Source organism: Melozone crissalis, unplaced genomic scaffold, assembly GCF_028551555.1.
Source record: "Melozone crissalis strain CALT ecotype California unplaced genomic scaffold, PUWL_Pcris_2 ptg000006l_1, whole genome shotgun sequence".
NCBI lineage: Eukaryota > Metazoa > Chordata > Aves > Passeriformes > Passerellidae > Melozone > Melozone crissalis.
The window spans coordinates 50,458,051-50,485,701 of NW_026535784.1; the positions used below are offsets into that span (position 1 = coordinate 50,458,051).

Consider the following 27,651-nt stretch of genomic DNA (forward strand, 5'->3'; position numbering starts at 1 on the left):
TGCTGAGGGGGGAGGTATTTTGAGCTGCACCAAATGCAGAGCTGGAAATGCCAAGCGAAACACAGCTGTAATTCTGATGTGAGATGCACAAAGACCTTTGCTTTGGGAGGTGTTTCAAAATTAAACACAGTGGCCAGACTAACTCATAACTGTTTATTGTAAATCACTCAAGAGTTTACACATCATTAATGGCAAAATAACACTTTTAAAACACCTGCTGGATGAAAGACAGAATAAAGACAACTCTTTTATATTATATGACATCATTTGAAAAACAAGAAACAGAACAAAAAAGAAATCATTTTATTTTTTTTCCCCCACTTTTGCATCTTTCCTGAAAATATCTGGGCCTGAGTCTCAGTTATCTTGAGATCCCTGCCTTGCCCAGGGTGTGGGGCTGTGTGTCTGGGAAGCAGGCACTCCCTCTCCGAGGGGCAAGGCAGTGACATTCTTCATAAATGAAAATCATGCCCTCTATCTTCAAAAGTGCTCCAGTGCTGACAGTATAAAGCCTCTCTCCTGCACTGGCTAACATCTAACACAAAGGGCTACATGTCCCATTAAATCCACATGCCTTTTTTTTTAAAGAATTTTTTCCTTTTTTTTTTTTTTTTTTTTTTTTTTTTTTTTTAGTTAAGCAAGGCAACTGTTAAAATTCAGAAGCTACATAACTGTCTTTATATTTTGCTCAGAAACCAATGGATGTTGCATGCAGCTGAAATATTAGTACAGGCTCTGACTTAGATAAAGGTCAGTTTTCTAAGACCCACTAGTCAAAGGCAGAAAAAGAAGTTAAGAGGCCTCTTGTGCAAAAGGAGCTAAAATATGCATGCATCAATGGCCATGACTGATTAGAACATGACTCAGGTCTCCAAACATTGAAACCAAAGCTTTATTTGGCTTAAGACATGGTTGAGCTCCATACATTTACAGTTACAATGTATATGTGACAACAAAGGAACCATCTCAATATAGCATCAGTTGGTATTTTGGCCTGTATAGAGACTAATCTTCAACACAAAAGCCTGCTCAGCAATAAATGGTTTTCATACTTAGCAAAGACAGCAGTGCACTGGGCTGGCTAACAGGGCTAACAAAAAGAAGAAAGCAGGTTTCCAAACTAACACCTAACTAAACTGAGGGTGATTTTCCCCCTTGCACACACTGTTTTTCATCAGTGGTGTTACTGTCCTTTCCAGGAGCATGCAGCTGACACAGCACACTGGGCTCTGCCCCATTCCCCTGAAAGATGCGCCCCAAAGCCTCACTGGATTAGCAGTAGGAACGAAAATCTCACTAACTGCACTTGGAAAGGACAGTTAGCTCCTTCAACCTGCCAACATTTACCATGAACAAGCAAATTACAACAAATCTCAGACATGAACTACAGTGACTAAAATCAAATCTCTCTCCCGCTTAACTGCAATATTAAATAATATATAACATTTTTACACTTAATAGTCTTAAGTTCGGACATAAGACAGCTAATAAGGAAAAAAAAGAACAAAAGGCCATGGCTGAATCAATTCCTGGGGAACTAACTCAGCCCAACCGATCTGGAACAAAAGAAGAATTCTACCCGGAGGTAAATCCACCACAGGCACGGGGTCGCGCACGCGGCAGCCACGCGGACGGACGGACAGACAGCAGCGCTGGCACAGCCAAGCGTCACCCTCAGGCACTGCCATCTCCAGTCCTTTCCTTGCGAGCCTGGATCATCTCCTTGGGAGCCTGCTTGCGGTCAGTGACCAGCCCCAGCCAAAACATGAAGTCAATGAACCACGTGGTGGGGTTGAACTTCAGGCCCAGCTCACTGGCCGAGTAGTCAAACGGGAAGGTGTGGTGGTAGTTGTGGAAACCCTCACCTGAAAAACACAGAGGGAGTTTAAAGACCACGTGGCAGGCACTTTTGTCAACACAGGAACACGCTCAGGCAGGACACTCCAACACCCATTGCCCAAGTCTGGCATCTGGTAGAGGTTTTGCTCCTCCCCAGTGGGTGGGGGCATGTCCCATACCTTATGGTCAGGGAAGAAAACCAGAAGTGCTTCAAGAGGGGAGACACACAGCTGAGTCAGAAGTGGGGTCCTCACTTCTGCTGCACTTTCTGCTGAGCAGAGCTTGTTGCTGGGTGCTAACACCTCCCTTCCCAGAGACCACATGGTGTTATTTCAGTGTAGAACACAGGCACTTTCCTCTAGGATGCACAAGCTCCAGCCTCCTGTCGGAATACCCTGTTGCAGATTCCCTGACTTCTGGGACTCCAGCTGGGCCCTCCCAGGGGCTCCCTTATCGGGGCAGACCTTCCTGGACTGTTCTTGTGTCAGGAAAGAGAGATGCACTGGATCTTTTTGGTCTTCAGGTTCTGGTTTATTGTTATCTTATCTAGAGTTTTGCACACTGTCCACACAAGGCTCAGCGCACTGAAAAAGCACCGCAAAAATGGCAAACAATCTATCATTACAAGGTCTTTTAAAGCTAAACTATCCAATTAAGAACTGACACCTAGATGATTTCCCTTTTTAACCCAATAACTGATCCCCAAAAGCCCACAATGCAGATTTTTCTGCCCAATTACAAAATGCCACCCAAACCCATGAAGAAGGAGGAAGAAGCAGCATGAGGAAGCAGGCCAGGATGACACCCTGTGCCCTCCATCTTTCTTCCATTCACTACATACTAAAAATCCCAAAACCTAAATTTCCCACCTAAGTGATACACCTACACTACTCTCTACAATCTACTTCACACCCTAGTGGATTCTAGCCTATTCTGGAGTTTAGGAAACTTTCTCCATGAATGAAAGTCAGTGTTCCCCGGGGGGTCAGGGCACCCCAGAGCAGACAGGGAAATATTCCTGGTGCCCTGGGTTTCCACAGCCTCCTCCAAACCCTGGCTCCAAGACATGACCAGCTGCAGGCACCCAGAGTCCCCACCAGGGTGAAAGAGGATGGGACACTCTAGGGAGTCTCTGTGGTCAAGATGACCCTGAGATGTGTTAGAGAGTCTCTTTTCCCAGCCTGGCAGCTGAAGAAGGAGTCAGGATTCTTCTCTTCTGGTTTTCAAGGTTGTTTATTTTCTGTTATCTGTAACATTCTTTCCCTGGCCTGCTGAGATCCGTTCAGCAGGTCAGTCAGTGGCATACTGCCTGCCTTCAGGGTGGTGTTGTCTTTTTATAGTAAAAATTATATATACTTTATTTACAATAATTTTCCAATACCTATCACCTATGTTAAACAGTCCGTCTCTACCCTAAACCAATCCAAAAGTGTCACCATCACCCAGAAGATGGAGGCTAGGAAGAAGGAGAAAGAAGGACAAGGCACACCCAAATTCCTCCATCTTGGGACCCCAAGCCCCCATTCTAAAACCCCAAAATCCTACTTTTCACTCTGTCACAAACTAATTATCATTCTACTTAAACTTTTGTGGCTTGCAGATCCTTGTATAAGGTTGGTGATTTTTTCCATGGGTCAAAATCAAAGGCACAGGGGTCTTGGGCTCTGTGCCAAGGTCTCTGAGCCCCCTGGCAAGGGCCCGAGCCATCCAGGGCAGCCAGAGGGATGTCCTGGATTCCAACAGGATGCCACCCCAAGCTGGCAGAGCTGTGCCCAGGGCTGCAGCACTCACCAATGGCTCCCAGGGTGACCAGGGTGTTCTGCCTGGGGTTGATGTTCTTGTCGTAGGGGCGGTTGCCGTACATGTGGGCGGCGCTGTTGACCAGCCAGGTGACGTTCAGGGAGATGGTGTACCGCAGGATGGAGGCCAGGAAGTAGGCGTTCCACAGGCTCTCGCCCCACAGGTACCACGGCACGACGGTGGGGATCACAAAGCACATCAGCACTACTGAGCTCTTGTAGTACCTGCAGGAGTTACAAGGGGAAAAGGAAGGCCAAGTAAGACCCGTCCTGTTCGTCCCCATAAGACCCCCTATAAAACCCCCTTGTTCGTCCGTAAGACCCCTCTTGTTCATCCCCCTATAAAACACCCTAAGGTTTAAAATAGACCCCTGCTTTTGTTGAATTTTCTGGAAGGGATGAGGAAAAACAGATTTATTAAACAGTTATTAAAACTTTGCATTCCCTAGAAGTCTTTTGGATAGGAAGAACTGTCATTTTTATTTGACAAAAAGAAACAGCTTCCAATTAAGATCCACAGAGGGCTGGAAAAATGCTAGTATTAGCAGTATTTTTGAAAGGAAAGAAGTTTTCATGAACACAGTTCTCATCTGTAACACATGAGCTAGTTTTGATCATCTTGTGCATGAAATCAATCAACCTCCTGCCTTGCAAGTTCTTTGCTTGATGTATTTTGTTGTTGTTTGGAGGTTGTGCCTTACATCCTGGGCTCCAGGAGGAGATCTGCAGCTCCACAGCAACACCAGCCAAGGTGAAGAGGGCATTCCTCAGCTCTCTCACAGAACTCAATTCTCACTTACCTGAGCTAAGGCCCTCCAAGTAACAAGTTCCCTTTCTTTGCTCCACCAAAGATAACAAGTAATTTCCCACTCATATGACTGACTTCTGATAAGGTCAGAAGTCTGACCTTATCAGACTCTCATCAGTTCAAGGCCAGGATTTAAGTAGAGCTGGAGGAGAAAAGTACTTTCCACTCCAGAAAACTCCTTCAAAGTTCAAAGCCTCTACCTCTCTGGGGAAATAGAATAAAATATGAGAACATCTTATCATGCACCAATTAAAACTATCCTGCCAGATGGAAGAAGCCCAGACCGAGGTCTTTGATGAAGACATGAAATCTCCCATCTGAACAAGCATCAGAGTACATTGCCTTCCTCTGAAACATGCACCTTGGGGTGAGAAACCTCCTTACCTGAGTGCAGGGAAATCAATGCCTCAACACACGCCTGGGGAACACCCCTGCTTTCACCGCACGAAAACTTTGTCCTGGAGACACTTCAGCTGTGAGCCCCTCTCTCACATCACCTGCAGGATCATTGCTCCCTGACTCACAGAGGGTAGGTTTTGCTGTCAGTCATGCCTGGAGCACTACTATGATTTCAGCTGAAGTGATGTGGTTTTAAACTGACTGAGTGGTGCCTCGTCCACAACTCAGAAGCATCACGAAATTCAGCAAAGCTAACAATTTGGCCTTAAAACAAAACCTGACAAGAAGGATTTATTATGATTCTCAGTGATGTATTGTGATTCTTAGTGCCTGCTAGTTTTTCCATGCTGTCAAAAAAACCCCCAACACTGTCCTAAATTCAAATCCAGAGCAAAGGCATTTGCTAAGACAACTTTCCTGCAGAAAACACACTTCTTCACTAGATAACCTTTGCAGCATGACCAAAGCAGTAAAGCTTGCTTCTCCTGGATGCTGTTGTCGTGGAAAAGAAAATAGCCAAAAGGAGCTGCAGCAAACTGCAAGGGAGCTCTTGCAAAAAGGCACTGCCAACTGAGGAACCAGTGAAAGCAACCATACATGGAGGGAAGTATTCCTCACTCCTGGAAGATTTCCATTACAAGGGTAATTTTTCTGCCTTAGAGAAATCTAATGAGAAAAATCTAAGGAGAAAAAAACTCTAATTTTTAGATTTAACTGACTGCTCCCCTCACTCAGAAAATACACAGAAATGGCCTTAAGCAGTTTTCCAAAGTGCCTGGATGAAATGCTTGCAAGAAGAAAGTGTTCTTGTGCCTAGAACACAGGCACTCACATAGAGCATAAAGGATGTTGCTCAATTCCCAGCTCTCACAGAGTGTGTAGCAAACTGAGCTAGGACTGTGCTAATTCCCAATGGAGATAATTAATGCTGTACAGAATGGCAGTCTTGGGAGAGGTGGCACTTGGCCTGCACTGGCCCAGGGGTGCCAGAAATGACTTTGCAGAGTGAAATGTGCACTTCTGTGCTAAGGCAATTAGTGATTGCAGAGTTTGCTCCTGTGATCAAAGAAGAAAGCTGAGATCCGAGCAACTTCTGCCACAGGTGTTTTGATAACCAGCCCTGGCTTTTTGGGAAAGCAGAGGCACAAGGACAGGGCTCGCTGCTTGTGCCACAGAGGACAGTCAACAAGTGTCATGGGAATAATGGGGGCCAGAGGAAAGGCATCGGTGGCAGGGATATCTCAGGGAAGAAAAGGGAAAGACAAAACCAAGGAATGAGATACAAGCAGACTACCAGGCGGGAGGATCTCTCCACGCCCACCTCACAGCACTGGCACTTACTTTCTTTGGAACCTGACGACAGGGTCATCGAGCAGGTCGGTGAAATCCAGTTTCCTGCCCTTCTCGATGACGTCGCGGTGCTTGCGCACGAAGAGCCAGCCGATGTGCGAGAAGAAGAAGCCGCGGCGCGCGTTGTGCGGGTCCGCGTCCGTCTCCGAGTACTTGTGGTGCACGCGGTGGTCCCGGCTCCACTCGTAGATGTCGTTCTGCACAAAAAACACCCTGGGGTCAGAGGAGAGGGGCAGGCACTGCCACGACCTCCAGGCCTCCCAGGTCACCGTCATCTTTTCTGGAAAAATCCCTTGGCCGGGATTTCTCTCCCGGGAAGCTGAGAAGCCTCAGAGAAAAAGGAAAACAATAATTATCTGATTCACTTCTCCCGTGTTTTGCTGCTTTGGAATGTGGTTGGAGATTGTTTATCCAACATGTGAATTGTTTTAACTTAATGACCAATCACGATCCAGCTGTGTCAGGACTCTGGAGAAAGTCATGAGATTTTCATTAGTATCTTTTAGCCTTCTCTGAGTATCCTTTCTCTATTCTTTAGTATAGCATAGTATAACATTTTTTAATATGTTCTAGTATCATAAAATAATAAATTAGCCTTCTAAGAACATGGAGTCAGATTAATTCCTTCCTTCTCTGTCTGAGGAACCCCAAAAATACCACACTCCCACACATGGTAAGAGCAGAAAGCCCCTCTCTGACACTACTCAAAAAAGGTTGTTGACTAAAACCATGGGAGTTACCATCATCCATGGTAAAATCATGTTTTAAAGCCATGTTAGTCAACATGGAAAACCACCACTAAAACTGATGGGAGTTGCCATCATCAGTGTGCCCTGGGTGTCTGAGGATGGGCTGCAGGGACTGGGTACATACATGTTTACACTATTATTTTAAGACTGTGCTATGGGGAACCTTGTGTATTTCTTTTCAGTGGACTACTGTACAGGGGCTCTCAGTTCTGGCATCCTCTTTCTCAGCTGGTTGCAGCTGGTGCCCTCCAGGCACAAACACAGCGCTGAAAATGGGACAGAGCTTGTGGATCACTACAGCCACTGTGGTGAGCAACATGACACTGAAATGCCTTATGGCTGTAAATGGAATCACAGGGACTGCAGGGAGGGAAGGATGGACCACAATTTCACACTTGGATCCATACAGAGAGACTTTCTGAGTTCACTCAGCCAAAGGGATTTCAGCCTCCCAGTTTGCTCTGCAGGATGCCCTGGCTGGATGCACTGGACCAAACTGGTGGCTTTTGCAGTGGTGCTGAGCTATTAGTGCAGGGCATTGTGAGCACATTCAGCACTTGCAAACCTCAGGCCACACACTCATCTATGAATTTAAGTGCTCAACACCAACACTAAAATGTGGAAAGGTCAGTTAATGCCCAGATCCACACAAGGGTGAACTTTAATCAGAGAGTTCTTAGCAGAGGTTGCTAGTTCCATCTCTGCACAGTCAGAAGCAGAAGTACCCAAGGAAGAAAAGGCCTGGGTTACTTTTAGGAACAGCACCCACAGCCACCAACCACAGCAGGTTTGCTCCCAGTAGAACCGAGCAAACTGACTGCAAGGTCTCTTAAATAAGAATAGGACACCACCCATGTGGGCACTGAATACAGCCCAGGGCACAGCAAGCATGGGATAATGAAACTGCATGTACCCATATTTTGTGGGGCAAGAGCCCTGTGCTGAAAGCATTGCAGAAATAATCACTGCTCTTTCTTTCAGATATCAGCGTTGGAGAGAAAGCACTGAGGGGCCTCTGGGAACAACTGCAAAGAGCAGCTAAAGAATCCAGCTCAAATGGCTCCAACACCCAATTTCAGCTTTGCAAAATGCTCTCTCCCTGCAAGAGCACACCAGGGACAAGTGAGGAGCAAGAACCCTAGAAAGATCTCAGCTCCACTGCCTTCAGTTATGCTCAGCCCTATGCTGTTGCCATGTGGTGAACACAGTGATGCTGGGAGTGGGCTGGGGATGAGGGGGACATTTTTCTGCAGCACTGACACATCTAAGCCACTGAGAGGAGGCAGCAAAGATCAGCCCCTTGCCAGTGGTCCAGTGTGCTGCACCTTAACCATCTCACTGCATGAGAAAACAAAGTAAACTGCAAAAAAGCAAAGGAAGTCACCCAAGTCCTCAGTGAGAACCCCTCTACCTTCCTACAGAGGAACCAAAAGGAATGAAAATCTCTACACTGCTTCAGTGGCTTCACTGGAAATATCCATACGACTGGAAAATGTCAACATTAAGTAACTTAAAAATAAACCAGGGTTATGCAAGAAGCACACTTAGAAAAGGTCTTCTTTCTTAACCTGAAATAATGTTTCAAGTGAGACTATTGATCAATTTGTCACAAGAGCACTTGATAAAGTCATTTGTGGGACAGCAGATAACCAGGAAAAGCAATGATACCATGAGAAATTAACTTGGCTTTTCATGCCACAGCAAATGCCTGCAGAGCTGGTAAAAAAAACCATGATTCCCCAGATGAAATGATTAGGAAGCTGTGAAACAACTGAATTGCATCTAATTAAAACCACAAAAGCTAAGAGGAAATAAAGGCCTGAAGCCAGCACTGTTGACAATAAATACACCATGAACTGGAGCACAGCATGTGTAAATATGCTCTGAGCATTATTAGTAACCATTTTTCAAGAACACATCACTTTTGATCAAGTTTCAGGTAAACACAGGGGTGAGATCCCTTCTGAGGCAGAGAGCAACAGCATCATGCTCTGACAGTGATGCAGCCACGAGGTTTCATTAGCAGGTCCCTTAACAAACCTGCAGACTGACATGTGCCAGTGGCCTGGGCTGTGTGACAGTCTCCATGGGCTGACACAGATTTGCACACCACCCCTCCTGCTGTGTCCAGCACAAACACAGACTGTGCCACAGAGATGACACCAGCACGGCCCAGCTGAGCTGCTGGAACCTAAATGCTGGGAGAGCAATAAGCCAGGTATTACCTATGTCTGAAACAGACAAGTGACAGCAAGAAGAGGAGTCTTTCAAAATTATGAGAGCTTCACTCTAGATGGAGAGAAGAAACAAAGCTCAGCATGATCCAATCATTAATAAAACCCACATGGCAGAACTGGCTGCATCTGATGGTATTCCAGAGGAGGTACAGCATGTCACAGCCCAGGCAATATCAAGCTAAAACTCTACAGCAGTTTCCTTCCCCTGCCCTTCAATAATTCTGAATGTTTACTCCTCATTTAGCATCCAGGGATGCTGTATGCATCTTTAGTGCTACCTCTTCCTCCCACAGCCAACGTTAAGGAGATGGACCTGAAAACTCATCACTCGCTGTCTGTCTGTGGTGGTGGAAAGAGCCTTTACAGGCAATGGATGTCATGGTAATTAGGAGCAGGCTTCAGATTTAGAGTGGGTAATTTGGCCTTTCATCTTATTTCTGATATGAAGGGCACAAAGGTGGCTTGAAGCTACTTTGAAGTACTTCCCTGCCTCAGAATTCCAGCATCCTCAGACAAAAGCAGTGATGAGCACAATGCAGCTGAGAGCAAAATCCATAGCAACAGGGGAGCAGAATGCAGTGAAATCCCTGTGTGCCGGCTCACTGCAAACAGCTCTGCACATTCATTTAAATTGCTTGTGGAAGATAAGATCAGCTGCGTAACAGGGAGACAGCACCAGGGCTTCTCAAAACTCCCAACAGTTGTTTAACACATTGAGCAAAGGGCTTGTAAAGCTCTCCAAGGAACCAAGCAGCAGATGGAAAATGGTTCAGAATAAAGAAAGGCTATAGTCAAAATGGACACATTTCCATTTTCAGGCAAAAGCATTGTGCCCTTTGTAATGTGTAGAGGGGCTAACTAATTAATTCTTTCCACCTTAAAAAAGAAAAAATCAAAGATGATAAATGAGAAGTACAGAGGTAGATAAAGGGACTCTTTTCATTCTCTGTCAAGGCAAATGAACAAAAAGTCAACCAAGCAGATTGAAAGGGAAAAGATGAAATCTCAGGGCACAAGACATACATGGCACTCAGTGCCACAAGGGGTTATGGCAGCCAAGCTCAATAAGTTTAATTTTAGTACAGGTAAGTTTAGTTTCAGTGCAGCTTCCTATCTCTATCCTTGCCAGCCAGAGGAGGAACCAAATTCACACTGAGAAGATCCTGGTTCAGGGCTAACTCCTACAACCAACTGGGTGTTACACAAGTGTTTCTGTGGTCTAGGACTGCCTACCAGCAAGTACAGAGCTAGTAACACACTTCTTCACAAACGTATTTGAATTTGGCTGGTGAAAAACGCTGCATAAAACAGAGATAAATTAAGATTGTGGAAGGGTGTCTGCTCTCCTTTCTGGGCACAGTCTCCAACTGCCTGGATGAACAGACTCTTGGTTACACAGACACATTTGCATCAAGCTGGCCCTTATAAAAGTCTCCACGTTGTCCTGTGAAGTGTGGGGCCTGACCTGTGCCACAGCTCAGCTGCTGGGGTGCTGAGCCTCTGATTTGGTCACCTTTAGCTCGGTCCTTATGCAATTATTGCTCCTGGTCTGCCTAGTGCACATTATTCTGTGGGTGGTGAGAGGGCTCTGCATGCCCTGAGCCAGCACAATGTGTTACAGCAATAAATGTCTTTCTGCCAGGTCTTTTTTTTCTTTCTTTTGCTGTCTCTAAGCTGAGGGGATCCCTGCACAGCAGAGAGTGCTGCCTGGAGGCTGAGAATCTGCACAAGCAACACAAGCTCACCTGGAAAGCCATGGAGTTAGCTGCAGCCAGGAAGATCCTCAAAGGCAGCTTGGCTTTGTAGGAGCGGTGGCTCCAGAGGCGATGCGCGCCCGCTGTCACGCCCAGAGCCGTCATCAGGAAACAGAAATAGGCTGAAAGACACAAACCAAAACACAGGGTCTGCCAGGGGGCCAGCTGACATCACTTGGGCTCTCTGTGCTGTGGAGATGCTCCTTGCCCTGCCTGCCAACGCCTGCAGGGTGGCTCAGGAGAGGCTGGGCAGACAGGAGGTGAGGCTCTCAGCCCACCTCTGCCTCACAGACTCTCTGCCTGAAGAGGACAGGCTTATTTTGCAAGTGTAAAATCAAAACAAGAGCAGATTCAAACATTAAAGAATATTAAAGGACAATTTCAAATCGATTTATACCATCTGCAGCAATGTGTTGTTTAGCCAGGGCTCCCTGCCACCCTACACACACACGTTTTGGTTAGAACAGCCTATTTCAAATACCAGAACAAATAGGGAAAATGAGACCCCAAAAATGGGTTTTGTACTTGTGTCTGCACAAGAGTCCATCCACCAGGGAACCCTGTTAGACAGGCAGTGGTTTGACAGGAATTCACAGTCTGCTTTTCCTGGTATGTAATATAAAAGATTTGTCTTTGCAAAAAGAAAACAAATGTATATGTAGGTGTGTGTCTACTGTGTCCCTCTATCAACTCCCAGCTCACAGTGCTTGAAATTGCAGCGTCTGAGAGAAAATAGAATGGAAAGATATTTGGGAAAATAACAGCAACCATATTTCACGTTGATTGTCACCCCTGCAGACTGAAGAAGCAAATGGACTTTTTCCACTCTGCTGGTTGATCCATCAAAAACAGATTTACCTAAACTGCTTGCCATGTCTATGGCCAAAATCCCTGTCATCTCCTGTACAGCAAACCAAAGCCTTTCTCACAGGATGCAGCAGACAGCTGGAGTCAGAATGGCCCAGTAAAGATGATGTCTCTCTAAAACCTGCTTTGGGTGCCATCACTGAAGAGACAATTCTGATTTTCAGCAGGCTGAGTGCTCATGGTACTCCTAGAAAAGGCTCATTTGTGCAGTTATGCTGAGTCCATTGAAGTCTACAATGAAATTAAAACTTCTACTTACCTGAAGAGAGCTACAGAAATGAACTAAAATCATGCATTCTCTCTGCACATTATCTGTAGACATTGCTGAATCTACAGATTACTCTCAGATCATTAAAATGCTGGCATCACAACTCCTCACACTCCAGTCTCCACTGCAGAGTTGCAGTTCTTGCATATGCCTTGTTAGAGCAAGGACTTGGGACTTGTATGAAATTAGGGAAAACCTATCCCACCATTTGCTGTGTGTGATGTTGAGCTGTGCAGAAACATCACTAAATAAAGCCTTCCAAATCACTCAAATGACTGCAATTGTGGGAACAGATCTGTGACACACAGAATACTGACATTATCCAGCTAACATATAAATATTAAGGTTCGAGTCCTGAATCACTACAAGAACATATTTTCTGTGGGCTTTATGACTTTAACCTCCTGCTAGTCATGGGCTGAAATCTCCCATCATCAGCAGTTTCTTTGCTTCCTTTAAAGCACAAGGGGGCTTTTTTCATGCTTCACAGCAACAAATCATTTAATTGACCAAGTGCTTCTCAAGGGCAGTCATCCATCTTAATCATGAATGATTGCTTAAAACAAGAATGAAAGATAAATGGGTAAAGTGAGACATGTGACATGAGGGTTGATTTCACCTCCCTTCTCTGTCCTGTGTAAGAAGGAGGCTGTGTGGTAGCTAACAGACCACATGGAATATCTGCACTGAACACAACCAGGGACAAGAAGCCTCTGTGGCCCTTTTCAGCCCCCAGGGACTTGCCAGCCACAGCCCACTCCTGCAGTGCTCAAGTGATCAAGGGAACAGCTGGGGCTCATACCCACACACCATGCCTATTTTTTGGCTTTGCAGAGGAGGAATCACAAGAGCAGGAATCTTCCCAATATAAATCCCGAGGGCTGAAACATCCCCAGAAACAAACAAACAAAATTACTCAGGAGGTTCAGAGTCAGAGCAGAAGAAAATCCTGTCAGACAAATGCACTGCTTGGTGATAGCAAGTTTTGTGATTCTTACAGCAATTAAGGTGCCCAAAAATAATATTGGACCCGATGTATAAATAGCCAAGATGACAAATATTTGCCATGTAAGGAACAGGTCTCAAGTTCTCCTTTGCAGAATAAATTAGGATCTCAAACCAAAAATCAGACTACCAACTATTTGATTATATATTAATAATGCACAGCTACAGTATCTGTATGAGAAGATTCTGCTTGCTTCCTGTCCCATTTTTGGGGACAGGAGTGTGTGTAGGGGGTGAACATGTCAGTGAAACACAGAAGGACTGCAATGTGGACCAAAGCAGGCAGTTAACAGGAATTCCTCCTTATACTGAAAACACCCTCTCAGAAATGTAGCTAAATGGGTTTCCCAAGTAATAAACAGTAAATAATATTTATGGCAGAAAAAAGGGGAAAAAAATAAAGCCACAAGAAAAGTACCAATTAACAACCTGGAATTCAAACAATTAATGTTGTATTTCTTTTTAATTTAGTGGGATACCTAATGTACAAAGAGGAAAAGGGTAAAATAGCCAGATGTGTCCTCTGCATGTTCTGCTAAGGACTAGACAGGAGCATTTCCAATCAGCTCACTCGACAGAGCACAGCATAAGCAAAACAATTCAGAACTGAAGCAGAGGGAAAACCACTTAAAAGAGGGAACAAGGAGGAAGAGAGGGAAGAGAAACCAGCAAAAGGACAAAAGAGAGACCCAGAGCACGGGGACAGGGAGAGGATGCAAGAGAGACAAGGCACAGGAGGTTAAGGCACCGTGCAGGCAGGGAGCTGGAGGGTTGCTAGGCTTCCAACACACTGCCTGTGCACAGCTGCTATTTATGGGAACATGCCAGAATCAATAGGCAGAAGATTTGTATTCAACATTCTTATTAATGACCTGAAACAAAGGCAAACAGCATACTAATTACAACAGTGTATGATGCTATATTTGGAGCAGCAGTGAGAGAGCTAAAAAAACAAGGAAGGATCCATGGAGGAAGAGGGAAAGAAGGGCTCAAAGTAAAGACAAAGCAAGTAATGTAGTTTGGGGAGCAGTAATTGGAGACAGGGATCTGTGAGGAGGATGAGAAGCTTGGGGAAGCAGGAGCCTGAAAGGAAGATCACCAACAGTTCATAAAATATTCCCAGTGGGCCATATGATAAGGCAGCACGACATCAGTGTGATTTTGAACAGCAGGCACAGAGGTATCATCTCACTGTCAGACAGAAGCCATGAAAACTACACCAGCTAAATAATTTAAAAATGGATGGCAAATCAACAACATCAAGCATTTGAGCCACCTTTTTCAGAACAACTCCTTATGCCCATAGCTAGATTTCTGGCGAAGTTTTACTAAGCCCAGTGCCAAACTCTTCTGAAAATCTCAGTCTCCAGGGTAATGGCTTCCTATGAAGGTAGGGGAGATGTCACCACAGCCTGTATCTACTTTACAGGCATCAGGAAATCATCCTCTGATCTTAGTGGTTGCTTAAATTGCAGCAGACCTCGCCACCTGAAAATTTCAATTCTGTTTTACGCTAAATATCAAAATTAGAACTTCTTCTGTTTCTGAAACCTGGGATCATATTAGAAATATATGTATTTATTGTTTGTGAATCCAGCACATTACAGACTGATTTTGACTTTTATCTCATTATTAAAAAAAAATAAACCAACCAAAAGAAGATGCTCAGCAAACACTGGGTTCACTCTGCATATCTGAACAGACAATTCTTGCTCCTGAAAGCGAGGAGATGACTGGCCATCCTTGTTCAGCACAGATGACAAGGAGACACTGTGGGACAGCAACCATCCCCACATTACCAATGTCAAACACAACCCAGCTAGATGGAGCAAATCACAATTATCTCAGAGGGACCATACATCAGACAGGAAAACAGGAGCAGTGAAACAAAATCAACTGCACTTTCACAATAGCACTACTGTCAAGACACAAACCATCTTTAAAATACACAATAATGTCACAGAGCTGTTCCCATGGGGTGGCAGCACACAGAGCCTGGCACCAGCTCACACCAGTGTCTCTGATCCCTGTGTGGATGGCAGGGACAGCAGGGCTGGAGCAGGGAAGGCAATCAGCCCTTGCCAGACTCACTGCAGGCATCTCTCTCCCATGTGGCTCCCAGTCCCTTCACAGGGACTTGAACAACCACAGCAAGGTGACTGCTCTGCCACCATCCTCACACTTTGCTCTCTGTGAGGGGTTCCACACACAGAGCCCACCACAGCCCTATTTTTTCTGAACACACTTTGGGACCAGGCAGTTTCTGTGAAGCTTTGAGCCTGTTTACATGTCACAGCATGTAAGAAACTTTTTTCTGGTGCTGGAGCAGATTTGGTTTGAAGTCAAGTGATGACACATCTTACATCAGCCAGGATTGGGGTATATTACATCAATGCCAGCAAGCTGGGAAGAAATTCCCAGTCTCTCCAGTACCAACAACAGGGAAAAACATGTGGGGGAAAGGGCTCACTCCTTTAAACAAGAGAGATGGCAGGCTTTGTGAGATCAGAGCACTGGCTCACCTAGCACATATGTTCTTCTGACAGGGATAAGGGCAGTTGCTATGCAGTGGAGACTGAATTAAAGAAGAATTAAAACACTAATTAAAAAGGAAAAAAGAAAAAAAAAAAGACAACACAGGCCAGTTATTGTTGCACTAGCACTGCCTGCACACTTCAAGTGGTGTGGACTTCAAGAGGTGACATTTTGCACAGAGCACATGAAAAGTAATTACCAAGGCAAGTAATTACTGAGGCTGTCCCAGAATTGTTATCACACTTGCTCTGACCAGGAGGGTGACAGACCTTGGGTCAGGATACCACCAAGGGTCAGGGCCCTGGTTTGATGTCTTGTTCTGAGGACATCAGCCCCATTTACTCCTGTGCTGGCTGCTGCCAGCCCCCTGATGCAAAGGGCTGCTCACAACCAGCCCACAGCATTATTTTGTACGTGCTCAGGGAGCTGCTCCTTCAGCACTGTCTGCACACTCCAGGTGCTATTTTGGAAATATATATATAATAATATATATTTGCCATCTTTCTGGGGATGTTTCAGAAGCACACAGCACTGTGCTCTGATGGAGGTCCCACTGCTGGGTCAGGACACTCCCAACACTGTTCAGCCTAGAAGGTCTGACACATTCCCAGGCCCAGCCTGAAGCCACATTCAGAAAAGGCTTATACATCTTTACAAACACACTCTGTGTCTCCAGCAGTTCAAGGAGCAGCAGGCAAGATCCCCTGGATATAGGAGGGAGTAATTTCCTCAGATGTGAATTCTAATCACACTAATGGCAAAGGAAGCACATCTTTTGCTTGGGGAATCAAAATTAACAAATGCAAGGGCTGTGCTTCACCTGTAGACATCTGTTACCTCTTCAACAAGACGGCAGCTGGAGACAGCTGACCTTAAAATGCTGTTCATGATGGAGACATCTTGTGACATGACACCATTTGGTGGAAATTCTCTCTCCACAGTAGCCAGCCAAGTCTCAAGCAAGCTGCTGAGAAATTTTCATCTTAGCACAGGCCATTTTTCTCCCCTGTATGTAAAAGGATAACACAACTTGACTCACTTGTATTAAAAAAACCAAACTATTTGAGGATTAAAAATTACAGGAATGGACGTGAAACTTTTGTCTGCTTCCACACTAGCCTCCTGTGCTTATTCAATCAGATAAAAAATTGCTTGTTAGGGAATTTTACTAACCTAATGAGTCAAACCCAAAGTCTTCCATTATGCTGCAAGAACTGCATGAGACATTCAAACAGCAAGTTGCTCAAGCACAAACATGCAAAGCTGACTGACTGCCACAAATATGGAACACTCCTGTAACTTCCAGTGGTGATTTTTTCCTTTCTAAACCTTAAATTACATCTGCATATCCTGTATCTGTCTTCTCCTCCTCACTTGGATTTTGCTGTTGTTCTGTGGCAGATTTAGGGCTAATATCACCAAACCAGGGAAAGTACTTCCAGTGGTGCCTAACTTCATTCCCTCTGAAATTCAGGGCAGCACTGCCACCCATTTCAGCAGCTGCACCATACCTGGTCTCTTCTGAACTCCTCCACTTCACCACACACACAGACAGAGGCAGAAGATTCTCTTCTGATTCAACATCAGGGCTCAGACCAGAAATGCAGCTGCCAATTTTGTGGTGTCTCCTATGCTCTTTTATGTTTTCATTAGATAATGTCAAGTTTGGGAATCCACTTTCTTAAAATGCCATGTCTGCCCTCAGAATGGAAAGTTTTCCTACCCCAAATCAGGGCAGCATTCTTTCCAAACACCTGTTAAAAATGCTGGTTGATGTCACACACTGCACCAGTGGGAGGGCCAGGGTCACCATCAGCATTCTTAGATGCAGATTAGGTATCAAGACCCCAGTACAGATCTGTACTGCTAAACTCCAGGGAAACCTTGGAGATCTCCTCCTCCACAGCAAAGACACACCAGGCAGCAGTAACATATCATTTAACTTGCAGCATAATGCTAAAAAATAGCCTTATTTCCTAACCTGGAACTACATTTATTAAGGAGGAAGAAATTTTCACCACAGTCCCTAAATTGCTGCCAAGAAGCAATGCTGAATTAGTGCTCGGGCCCTGGGGTCTCTGGGATGGAAACACTGCTCTGCTAGCCAACCCTCTGCTCACTGAGCCCTGCTAACTATCCAAGGCTGCCATCCAAAGCTCCTTGGGCTGGATTCAAGTGAGCAAATGAGAATTAAAAAGCACTGGCATGCAGCAGCCCCAGTTCCCTGGGCCGCCCACCATACAGGTCATGCCAGCTCTCACGGGGAGCCGTGCTTCCCTGTGGAGAGCAAACATGCAAAATCCCAGGCCAGAAAGTTTCATCTAAAATTAGATCTACACATCCTCTGAGCTACTCTAAATTGAGCCAAGAGAGACAGAGATAAGAGGAAGCACATCAAAGGCAAAGGGGAAGCGGAGTTTCAGAGCTGCACAGAGATGATTTCTGATGATGCCCTGCTGCTGCCCCTCTGTACCGTGGTGGAGCTCCAGGAGAAGCCAGCTATCACATCCCCTTGGCCCTGCCACCACCAGCTCATGAAATCCAGGCTGCCTCTGCCTGGGTGCACATGCCTGAGTATGCATTTTCAGGAACATTCCCCAGAGCCAGCACTTTTGGTTGAGTATACAAAAGACTTTATTCCAGTTGGAATAGCAGAAATGTTCATATTGACAGCTGCAGCCAATGTGACACAAATAGAGCCAACAGAGCAATGGAAATCGTGGCTGACAGCAATTATTGCAGCCAATGCCAGAACTCCCCTAGGAAGGAAACACAGATTCCCTGAACTCACCAGCAGCTGAAGATTGCCTTAAGATGTCGAACAGCTTGCATATATTTTTAGATCAAAAGAGAAGGCTGGAAGATGCTTTGGCTTCTCTGAAATTTTTGATGCTTATGTGTAGCCTGTCTCAGCTCAGCTGGGTCCTGCGTCATCACAAAACCACGGGCAGATTTCACTCCTCTCCTAGTGACCTCACTGCTGTCCTCAATCCGCGCACTGACTCGGGCTCTGCTCGGTTTTAAGTGCTCTATAAATTCTGCCAAGACACAATAAATGCCAATTTTACCTCTTTTTTCAGGGACAAAGTAAAAAAATAGCATGGTTAAGCCATTAGCACAGCACCCCAGAGCCTTGCGTTCAGCAGGCAGCTCTGCCCTGAGGAAGGTTTAGTTATTGTTTAGTTATTGCTTAACACCCCTGTCCAAAAAGGGACAAAGCCAAAGCTGACCCTGTGCAGAACCAGGTACATGACAGGGGAATGCCCTGCTCTGACTCAGGGCCCTCCCTGTGACCACCACAGCAGAGATCTGATGGGTTTGACTTTCCAGGGCTTCACAGTCCAGGTGATGTTTCCTTCTGTATCGCTACACCTTGCCTAGCTGTTTTGTGCCTGCTCCACTTGTATGCTATCAGCTGCTGTACCTCTTCCTCCCCCTTCCAAAACCAAACAGAGCCCAGAGCAAAACCTGTTGCAAACAATTGCCTCTTCCAACTTTCCCTCCTGGCAGTTTTAGCCTCAGAGCTGGGCTGCAAGTGGTAAATCTTATCAAAATCAGAATGCACAAGCCCCCTGCACCCAACAGGTCAGTCAGCCAGAGCTGTCAGGTTGGAGGATGGTGCCAGGGCAGAGGAGGAAACCTTGTGTGTGGGCAGGATGATGCTCCCCGGGGGCACTCACCAGGTGACTGCTCCCCACACTGCCCCAGTGACTGCTCACTCTGTCCCTCCAGCACAAACAGCCCTGCCCCAGCCCAGCTCTGCTCCTCCAGTGAGCTCAAGCACTCAGAACATCATCTGAGACACCACTGTCCAAAAATGTCTGGAGAAAGATCCTCCAGAAATCCCTATCCCCTGCTGTTGAGGCCCAAGAGGGATGGCAGGCACACAGTTCCCCATGCCAGCATCACAAACAGCCTTCCCCTCTGTTTCACACCAGCTTTGCTTTACTTAGCACAGTAATTGTTAATGTTTCACTCTCCACTGGGGCAGCACATTTTATTGTTAGCCTACATGGTAAAAATAAAATCTGATTACAAGAAATTGCTTGGCTTCAATTCTAACATCGGTGTTAGTTACAAATGCAGCTGTGACTGCAGGGAGGGTAGGTGGAGTGGCAGAGATGAGGAACCACACTAAATTCAGTACAGTAAGCCCCCTGAGACTCCTCCTGCAGACAAGTCCATCCTGCCTCATCCACTGAAACTCCTCAGAGCCTCTATTCTGCCATCCCCACCTGCACATGGAACCAAAGATAAAAAGCTAGAGCCAGAAATCCCTGGTGACTCCCCAGAGCAGCCTGCCCCAGCTCAGGGACTGGAGGACCATGACTAAAGAAGACACTTTATGCTTTTGTGGCCTTTGGCTGGGCTTTTTGGGGGTGCCACAAACCTTCCCTTCAAGGGGCTGCTTCACAGGGATGCCTCTCCCAAGCCCACAATATCAGGGGGCAGCCCAAATGCCAACAATCCTGCCAAATTCAGACAGGGATTTCTACCTTTGCTGGATCCAGCTGTCATCTCTGTCCTCATCACACAGATCAAAGGGAAAGAGTGCTTGAAGTTCTTGTGGCTTGGCTGGTCAGAGCAGCCCAGCAGTGCTTTGTGCTGGGTGAACATCCCAATATCAAGCACACACAGCTTTACTGCTCACTCATCCATTCCCACTGTAGGAACTCCTCAGGAGTGCCCTGAACCCCCTCCTGAGAGCAACGGGACAAAAGGACTGTCACAGACACATTTTATGAAAAATCCTTTTGCTGGGATTTTTTTTCCTGAGAAGCTGAGAGGCCTCAGGAACAAAATGTAAACAATAGTTATCTGCTGCTGTGGAATGCAACAGGTGCATCTGTGATTGGTCTCATGTGGTTGTTTCTAATTAGTGGCAATCACAGTCAGCTGTCTCGGACTATGGTCAGTCACAAGATTTTGTTATCATTCCATCCTCTTTCCTTTGCTTGCAAGCCTTCTGATGAAATCCTTTATTTCTTCTATTCTTTTAGTGTAGTTTTAATATAATATATATCACAAAATAATAAATAAACCTTCTGAAACATGGAGTCAGATCCTCATCTCTTCTCTTGTCCTAGAACCCCTGTGAACACACCACAATGGACCATCACACACACGGAATTTTCTCCCCGTTCCTGTGCTCACAGTGCCCACGTGATGTGCAGCACACAGGACAGAGGGAAACAACACAGGAGCACCAGCAAGGCACTGGGGAGGAAATCAGGATAAGGAACAAAAACACATACTTACAGCTGAACACTCTGACAGACAAGGCCCTAGGGAATCACTCCAGCAACAGTTTAACCAGAGAGGAGTTAAACAACATCCAGCAGGCAGGAGTGTCCTCAGCAGGAGATCACCTCAGAGCAGGATGCTGGAACAGACCCAGGAACACACTGTGACTGTATCCATCCATACCTGTTCCATGAACAGGCTGCCCAGGGAAGGGGTGTAGTCTCCATCCCTGGGTGGATTCAAAAGACACACAGGTGTGGCACTTAGGGACATGGTTTAGTTGTGGACTTGGCAGTGTAGGTTAATGATTGTTTTTGATGATCTTAGAAGCCTTTTCCAACCCAAGTGATTCTGTGATGCTGTCCTATCTGTGCACTATGTGAGGGTGTGTTCCCACTTTTACCATGGACATGGAGCTCAGATCATTTCCAGAGGTGTTACAGCCACCCCCAGATCTGGGGCTCATGCCATTTTTAAGGAGAAAAACCACTGTTTGAGAAAATACTTTGTTCTTCTCAGAGATGATGGGAGTTCAGCTCTTGATGCCAAGAGGGAAGGAAGAAGCCAAGAATTTGGCTATTCAGAGTGACAGCTGTGTAAGTACACTTTCAAATGGGCCAGGGGAGGAAAAGCCAGCCCAAAACCTCTCTGGAGACAAGCAGGGCTACTCCCCTGGGCAGATGTGCACCTCAGAGATGCAATTAACATTTGGATGCTCCACCTCATGATCTAGTGGAGCAGCTGCTGTCTTGAACTGCTGAAAGCATGGTGGAGCTGGGGCTGATGGACAACAAGGCCAGACTCCTGCATTCCACAGAAACCTCCCAGAGCTGCTCTCTGCTCATGGCTGGGACTGTCCTGGGAGCCAGCAAGCAGGAGATCACCGTGGGGATCAAGGTGAAAAAAGGTCCTTCTGTTCATTACGCCCTTCCCACCAAATATCCAAGATAAATGCGTTTGTTCCCTATTTCTGATCCAAAACCTCACCTACAGCAATCACCTGAGCTGTCAGAAATCACAACCACTGTCCAGGCCACAGGGGAGCACAAGCACTCTCCAGAGTGGCAGCAGGAGTGACAGAGAAGTTTCCATCAAATGTCTCCATTTCCCTAGGTGTGAAACAAAGACAATATTTGCACTTTCCTTCATCCATCCACAGAGGTGCCAAGGGGAACTTCCCTGGGGCTAGGATTTTTTTATTTACAGCTGTCTGGCCGTGCATAGGAATGGTTTGGCACTACAGCCAGTTAATAACCAGAAAGCCAGCAGGTGGCACTCAAGAATATCCAAGACTCTGGAATCCTGCAGGACCAATAAAACTTGCATCTGCAGTGCACAACAGCAACCTGTGCCTCGTTACACAGGCGTGCTGCCCACCAGCAGCCTGAGAAAGAGGGGATAACCCCGAGTGCTGAGACCACACTTGCTTTAATCTCCTTTATTGAAGGGATCCAGGCATCCCAGGTGGGATCCAGGCACCCCAGGCGGGACCCAGACTCTGGCCTGGAGCAGCCTGGATGTCAGCAGGGGTGCAGCTGGGCAGCACTGCTGCTCTGTCTGCGCTCCCAGCACTCGTGCACAGGGGAAAGCTGAGGATAAGCACGGCAAAGGGCTCACCACAGCTGAACATGAACAATCTGGAGCTCTCAGGAGCACTAAAACATCTCCTAAATGCTGCTAAAACAACAGCAACAATCCTCCCTTCCCATAGGAGCACCATTAGGGTAAGGTCATCCTCCTTGCCAAGCCCAGGCTCTGGCAAGGCAGAGCAGGCTGTGACATCCACTCCTCCCTCACACAGCTCTGCCAAACACATCCAGGTGATTTGGGATTTCTGGGTGGCCATGCTTGTGCAGGCTTTTAAAGGTGTTTCAGCAGCCTGAAATGAAAGGTTTTAAAGCAGGTAAACAGCTTAACTTCTTGTGCAGCACCTCTATTTCCTAAAATTAATTTGGCTACTTCAAGTGCTTCCTCCCAACCCCTCTGCAAAGACTAAAAAGCACCTTTTCCCAAACAAAATCTGAGACAATCACATGATCCTCCAGATGGAGTCTTTAAGAAACTACCATGAGCCCACCAAAAGAAACTGAGCAGCTGTCAGCATTGGGCCCTGCAGTGAAACATGCTGGTATTTCCCTCTGTACAAGGATTTCAGTTTTTTAGTTTGCTTTCCTAAATCCAACAGATAAAACTCACTGGGACTGCCACAGGGTGGAGCTGGCTGGAGCAAGGAGGCTCCTGGATAGGAAGCATCATTTAATGGCACGTTACTATCATAGGTGACCTCTGGAAGGTGGTGCAGCATGGCCAGCCCAAAAGAGGACATCAGTGAGCCACAGCCCCAGCTGGCCACAAGCACCCCTCTGCACAAGTTCCTCCCTGGAAAATCTCCATGCCAGCCCCACCAGCAGTGAGCTGCTCCCACCTTGCTCAGCTGCTCCTGGGAGGATGGTGATGCCTCCCCTTCAAACCCCCGTGGTGCTGAGCACCAGGGAGAAGGCAGCAGGGTCCTCTCCACAGCAAACCACAGGTCAGGCTGGCAGAGAGCAAGGCAAGGGAGCTCCCAGCGAGCCCAGGCTGCGCAGCAGGGGACATTCCACATCCACTCAGCAGGTTCCATGGCTGTCCCACGGGCACAGCCCGGGGCTGCTCCATGCCTTCCACACACCATCTGCTGCCTCTCGGGTCAGGGCAGCTCCCAGCTCATGGAAAATTCTGACATGAGTAATTTCATTGTTTTTGTTCAGCTTGGACTGAAATCAAATTCCACAGAGACACTGGGATGGCCCTGAAAGCCTGTGTTTCAACCAGCTTATCTGTACGTCCCTTGAAAGATAACCCAATTCCCGGTTCTGCAGCAATCCACATCCCCAGTTCTGCAGCCCCCAGAGTGCTGTTTGGGATCCCTGGTGCAGCCCCAGCTCCACGTGGGGTGTGGGAAGCTGCAGCTCAGGGTGCTGGTGCGGGAGGCAGCGGGAACAGAGGAGCACAGATAATCCAGGGTAAACAACCAGCTGAGCCTTCCTTGGCAGTGCTCTCCCATTGTCTATTATGTACAGCTGGACAAATGTCAACAAATTACCAATGGAAATGAGCCCTGCCGAGCAGGCAGCTTGGCCTGAGCAGCTGTTTGCTAGGTGGCACAGTGGCATTTCAGCTCCACTCTGCCATCGGTGCTGCAGCAGCTGCCTGCCTCCGGGGGTGGGAAGGGAAGGAGGAAAGCAAAGGGGAGGGTTTGTACCTGGCCTCCCTCAGGGGAGAACACAACGGGAGGTGGATGTCTTGGGGGAGGAGAAGGTAAGAAGCCAGGCAGGCAGTGGTGAGTCATGGGAAGCTGTGGCTTCCTGCCAGACACCAGGGAGGTCACAGCCAGCACTGGCATCCCACCCCCAGCACACTTGTTCCTGCTGCTTATCCATGGGGGACCAGTGGTGGGGAACACACAGTGGCTTGCACAGGATCACTGGGAAGCTTCCTGAGTGCCAGGGAAGCTTGGAAAGAGAAAGAAAACCACAGAGGGATGCATGGAAGGCTGCAGCTCCTCCATCTGCACCCTTCAGCGTACGCACATCCCTGCACTACCTGACACTACTCCCATGCCGACATCCAAGTTTGCCAGCCCGGCTCTGAAGGCTGGCTGGCAGCCAGCGCCCACAGAAAGGCAGTCTCACAGCTGATCTGCACAGGCAAGGAGATGTGGAGAACTGGGGAGGGCGAGGGACACCTCTGATTGACACCTATTCCTCCCAACACAACTTCACTGGTTGGCTCCTGCCACACCGGAGCGAGGTGCGTTTGTCAACTTCAGCAACAGCCACCCTTTTTGATCTGCCCTGAATGGCTCAGAGGGATCCCAGAAACAGGTCACCAGCGTGACAGCAAGCTAATTTGTCTGACACATTCTGCAGGAGAGTGTGTATTTTCACGTTGCTCAGCACCTCTGAGGTGGCAGCAGCCAGATGTGAGAGTGGCATGCAGTGTCCAGGACGGCTGGAGCCAGCGCTCTCGCTCCCTGCTGTGGAGCCCCTGTAAAAACCACCCACCAAACTCCCATAAAAACTCTGTGGTCTGCTCTAGGGTGGCTGTTAAAAATAATTATGTCAAGAAATGAGAGGATCTCACTTTCAGAAGGAAAGGCATTAAGCTGCAAAGTCGCTGAGAACTGTTTATTATGTAGCGTCTGTTTAATCTCCAGCAGGAAAAAATACCTCGGAGGATGGAGGGCTGAATTGGTAATTCCATCCTTTGCCTCCAGCCTCAGAGGGATTTTTGTAATTAAGCACAGTGAAATCAGAGATGATTTCAAATTGTCTTCTTGGAAAGGCAAAACAGAAAAAGCAAGCCCACCTGCCTGCACACAACAGGACCTAAAAGGGTTGAAAGCAGACCACAGGCTGTGCATTCCAGCCACACAGCTCCCACAGGCTCTCCTGGTCTCCCTGATCGCCCAGCTGTGGCCAAGATAAACTATGAAATCAGCCTGAACACAAGCAGGAATAGGGAGGAGAGAGGAGTAGTGCTTGCAGAAGGAAACTATGCAAAACACAACCACTCCACAAACCTCTTCTGGCCATGAGCAAGCCGGGGGGATTGTGCAAACCAGGCTGCCAGTCAAATGCAGGTACCCTCCAGAGACCCAGAAACTGAGGAGGGTAACTGAGGAAAAGATTAATTTCCCAACTGCAAGCAGCAATGCTGGCAATTTCTGGGGATTTAAGGCTGAATATCAAAAGCTGAACCCATGAAAAAGAGATTTAGGACTTCTCCAAACAGAAGGAATAAGCCTGACTTCTAAAGCATTTAACTGGGGCTTCTGAAGAGTCACCTCGACAGCAATGATGGCAGCCTACCAACCCAAATTCCACGTCTGTGAGTTCCTGCAGCAGAGACCCTTCTTTCCTCTGTATAAAAGAATCCCAGGCTGTTATATCCTCCACTTACCACAAAGCAGGTATTTATCCAAGAAATTGCACCAGCTGTAAGCAGCACTCAAGTTTTTACCCTCTTGACCACCGAGATTCATATGAAACAATCAATACAGGGTTCTGCCTGCTGAACAGTGACGCTGACATTCACCATCTGTTTGGTCTCACAAACCCTGACAAGCCTCGCACAATACTGCAGTGCTTCTATGTAGCATTTTCTCCCGGCACCATTCTTCTGTGGAGAAAAGAGGACCTCACCACTGTAGGATGGAAGAAAAGAAGCTGTATTTTATATTCCCTTCCCCACACCGAGTCCTTGGCTTCTCACGGCGAGCAGGACAGACGCTGCAAGCCATCTCCCCTCAGAAAGCACAGCCCGGCTTATCGCGTCTGAGCCAGCATCTTACAGCACTTACTCGACTTTCACATCTTCCCTAATGAAAATTTGTCATCACCTTCCGCAAGAAACAAACGAGGAGCAGAAACCCGCGGGTGTTCAGAAAGTAACACGGTGAAACAGCAAGGGGACGGCCAGCGCGTCCTCCCTCAGACCTTTACACCGAAACAGCTCGGCTGAGCTTTTTTAACTAAAAAAACCAGATAAACGTAACCGGAGGCAGAGCGCCTCCTGTTTCTACAGCAACCGAGGGCCCGGCGCGGCGCTGGCATCCCGGGAGCGGCCGGAGGGGGGCTCGGGAACAAAAGCCACAAACGCGGCACGGACCGGGGAAACCGAGCGGTGCCCGCCGCCCCCCGCCCCACCTGTGGCGCCCCCGGCACTCACCCCAGAGCAGGGTGAGGATGTGCGCCCGCGGCACCAGGCTCAGCGCGTACACGGCGCCCAGGTGCAGCAGCCCCATCAGCACCACGTTGCGCCAGACGATGGCCTGCCCTCCGGGGCCCGCCGAGCCCGCCGTGTTCGCGGTGTCCGCCGTGCCCGCCTCGCCGCCGGCCGCCCTCCGTGGCGCGGCCATCGCTCCGGCCGGGCGCTGGGCAGGGCCGGCGGCGCTCCCAGCAGCGGCTACGGGCGGCCGGGCCGCGCCGCTGCCACCGCCGCATCTGTTGCTGCCGCCGCCGCCTCCATGGAGCCGCCGCGCCGCCGGCTGCGCCCCGCACCGCGGCGGGGACGGGCGGGGGGCGGCCGCGGGGACCGCATAGCGACAGCCAATGGTGGCCCCGGGCCGCCCGCTCCGCCCCGGCCGCCGCTCCGGCCCCGGCTCCGGCTCCGCCCGCCGCCGCCCCCCGGCGCGGCCCCGCGCAGCGCGGCCCCGCGGCCCGGCTCCCTCACACAAAGCTTCTCGTGGCGATTCCCGCTGAAGGTCGGGGCAACGCAGTAAAAGGTGCCGCTGGCGGGAGCAGGTGGTGGAGAGGTGGTGGGTAAAGTGTCCTGCCCGGCAGTGCCGAGGCGGGCACCGGACACAAGCGCACGGACTGGCAGCGAGCTGTCGGCAGCGCACACCCCAAAGAGGGCGGCCTCGCTCGGTGCTTACCCCGTCCCACCATTGCTTTAGCGCTCAGGTGTGGCTTCGGGGGACACGAGGTGTGTCCCCTCCGTGCTGCCACGACCTCCCATTGCCAGCTGTGCGGGAGGGAAGGGATCCCGGGGCACCGGGGATGCCGGGGGCCGCTGTCAATGCCCGGTTCACCGGCGGCACACGGGCGGCCCGGAGGAGCGGGCGGCGAAAGCAGCTCCCTGTCGCTAGCGGGGTGCCTCACCTGCCCCGGGGCAAGAACAGCCTGCACAAGCAGCGTACAGAGGGTTTAAGGCATTCGGTGGGAACCAGGCACTGATTCCAGATCCAACGCTCGCCTGTGATGCGTTTTGTTCGGTGCTGAATGCTCCTGGGAGGACCGGAGGGAAGGAGGGGGCAG

At 48.2% G+C, this 27,651-nt stretch overlaps 1 protein-coding gene across 1 annotated transcript; it reads right to left on the reverse strand.

The window, feature by feature from the left end:
* Positions 1-139: 139 nt before the first annotated feature.
* On the reverse strand, positions 140-26,753 carry SCD5 (stearoyl-CoA desaturase 5). The gene is made up of 5 exons (XM_054290244.1): positions 26,564-26,753; positions 10,927-11,057; positions 6,187-6,392; positions 3,631-3,863; positions 140-1,865 (listed from the first exon to the last, which is right to left on the reverse strand). The coding sequence occupies exons 1-5, from the start codon at positions 26,751-26,753 to the stop codon at positions 1,675-1,677; spliced, it is 951 nt and encodes a 316-aa protein (XP_054146219.1). The 3' UTR covers positions 140-1,674.
* Positions 26,754-27,651: the final 898 nt, after the last annotated feature.

Excerpts from the sequence above, each read along its gene's own strand:
- SCD5 (XM_054290244.1), bottom strand. The coding sequence starts at position 26,753 with ATGGCCGCGCCACGGAGGGCGGCCGGCGGCGAGGCGGGCACGGCGGAC. Across the intron at positions 6,393-10,926 it reads CTAACTCCATGGCTTTCCAG|AACGACATCTACGAGTGGAG; the intron begins GTGAGCTTGTGT and ends TTTTTTGTGCAG. Across the intron at positions 1,866-3,630 it reads GGTCACCCTGGGAGCCATTG|GTGAGGGTTTCCACAACTAC; the intron begins GTGAGTGCTGCA and ends TGTGTTTTTCAG.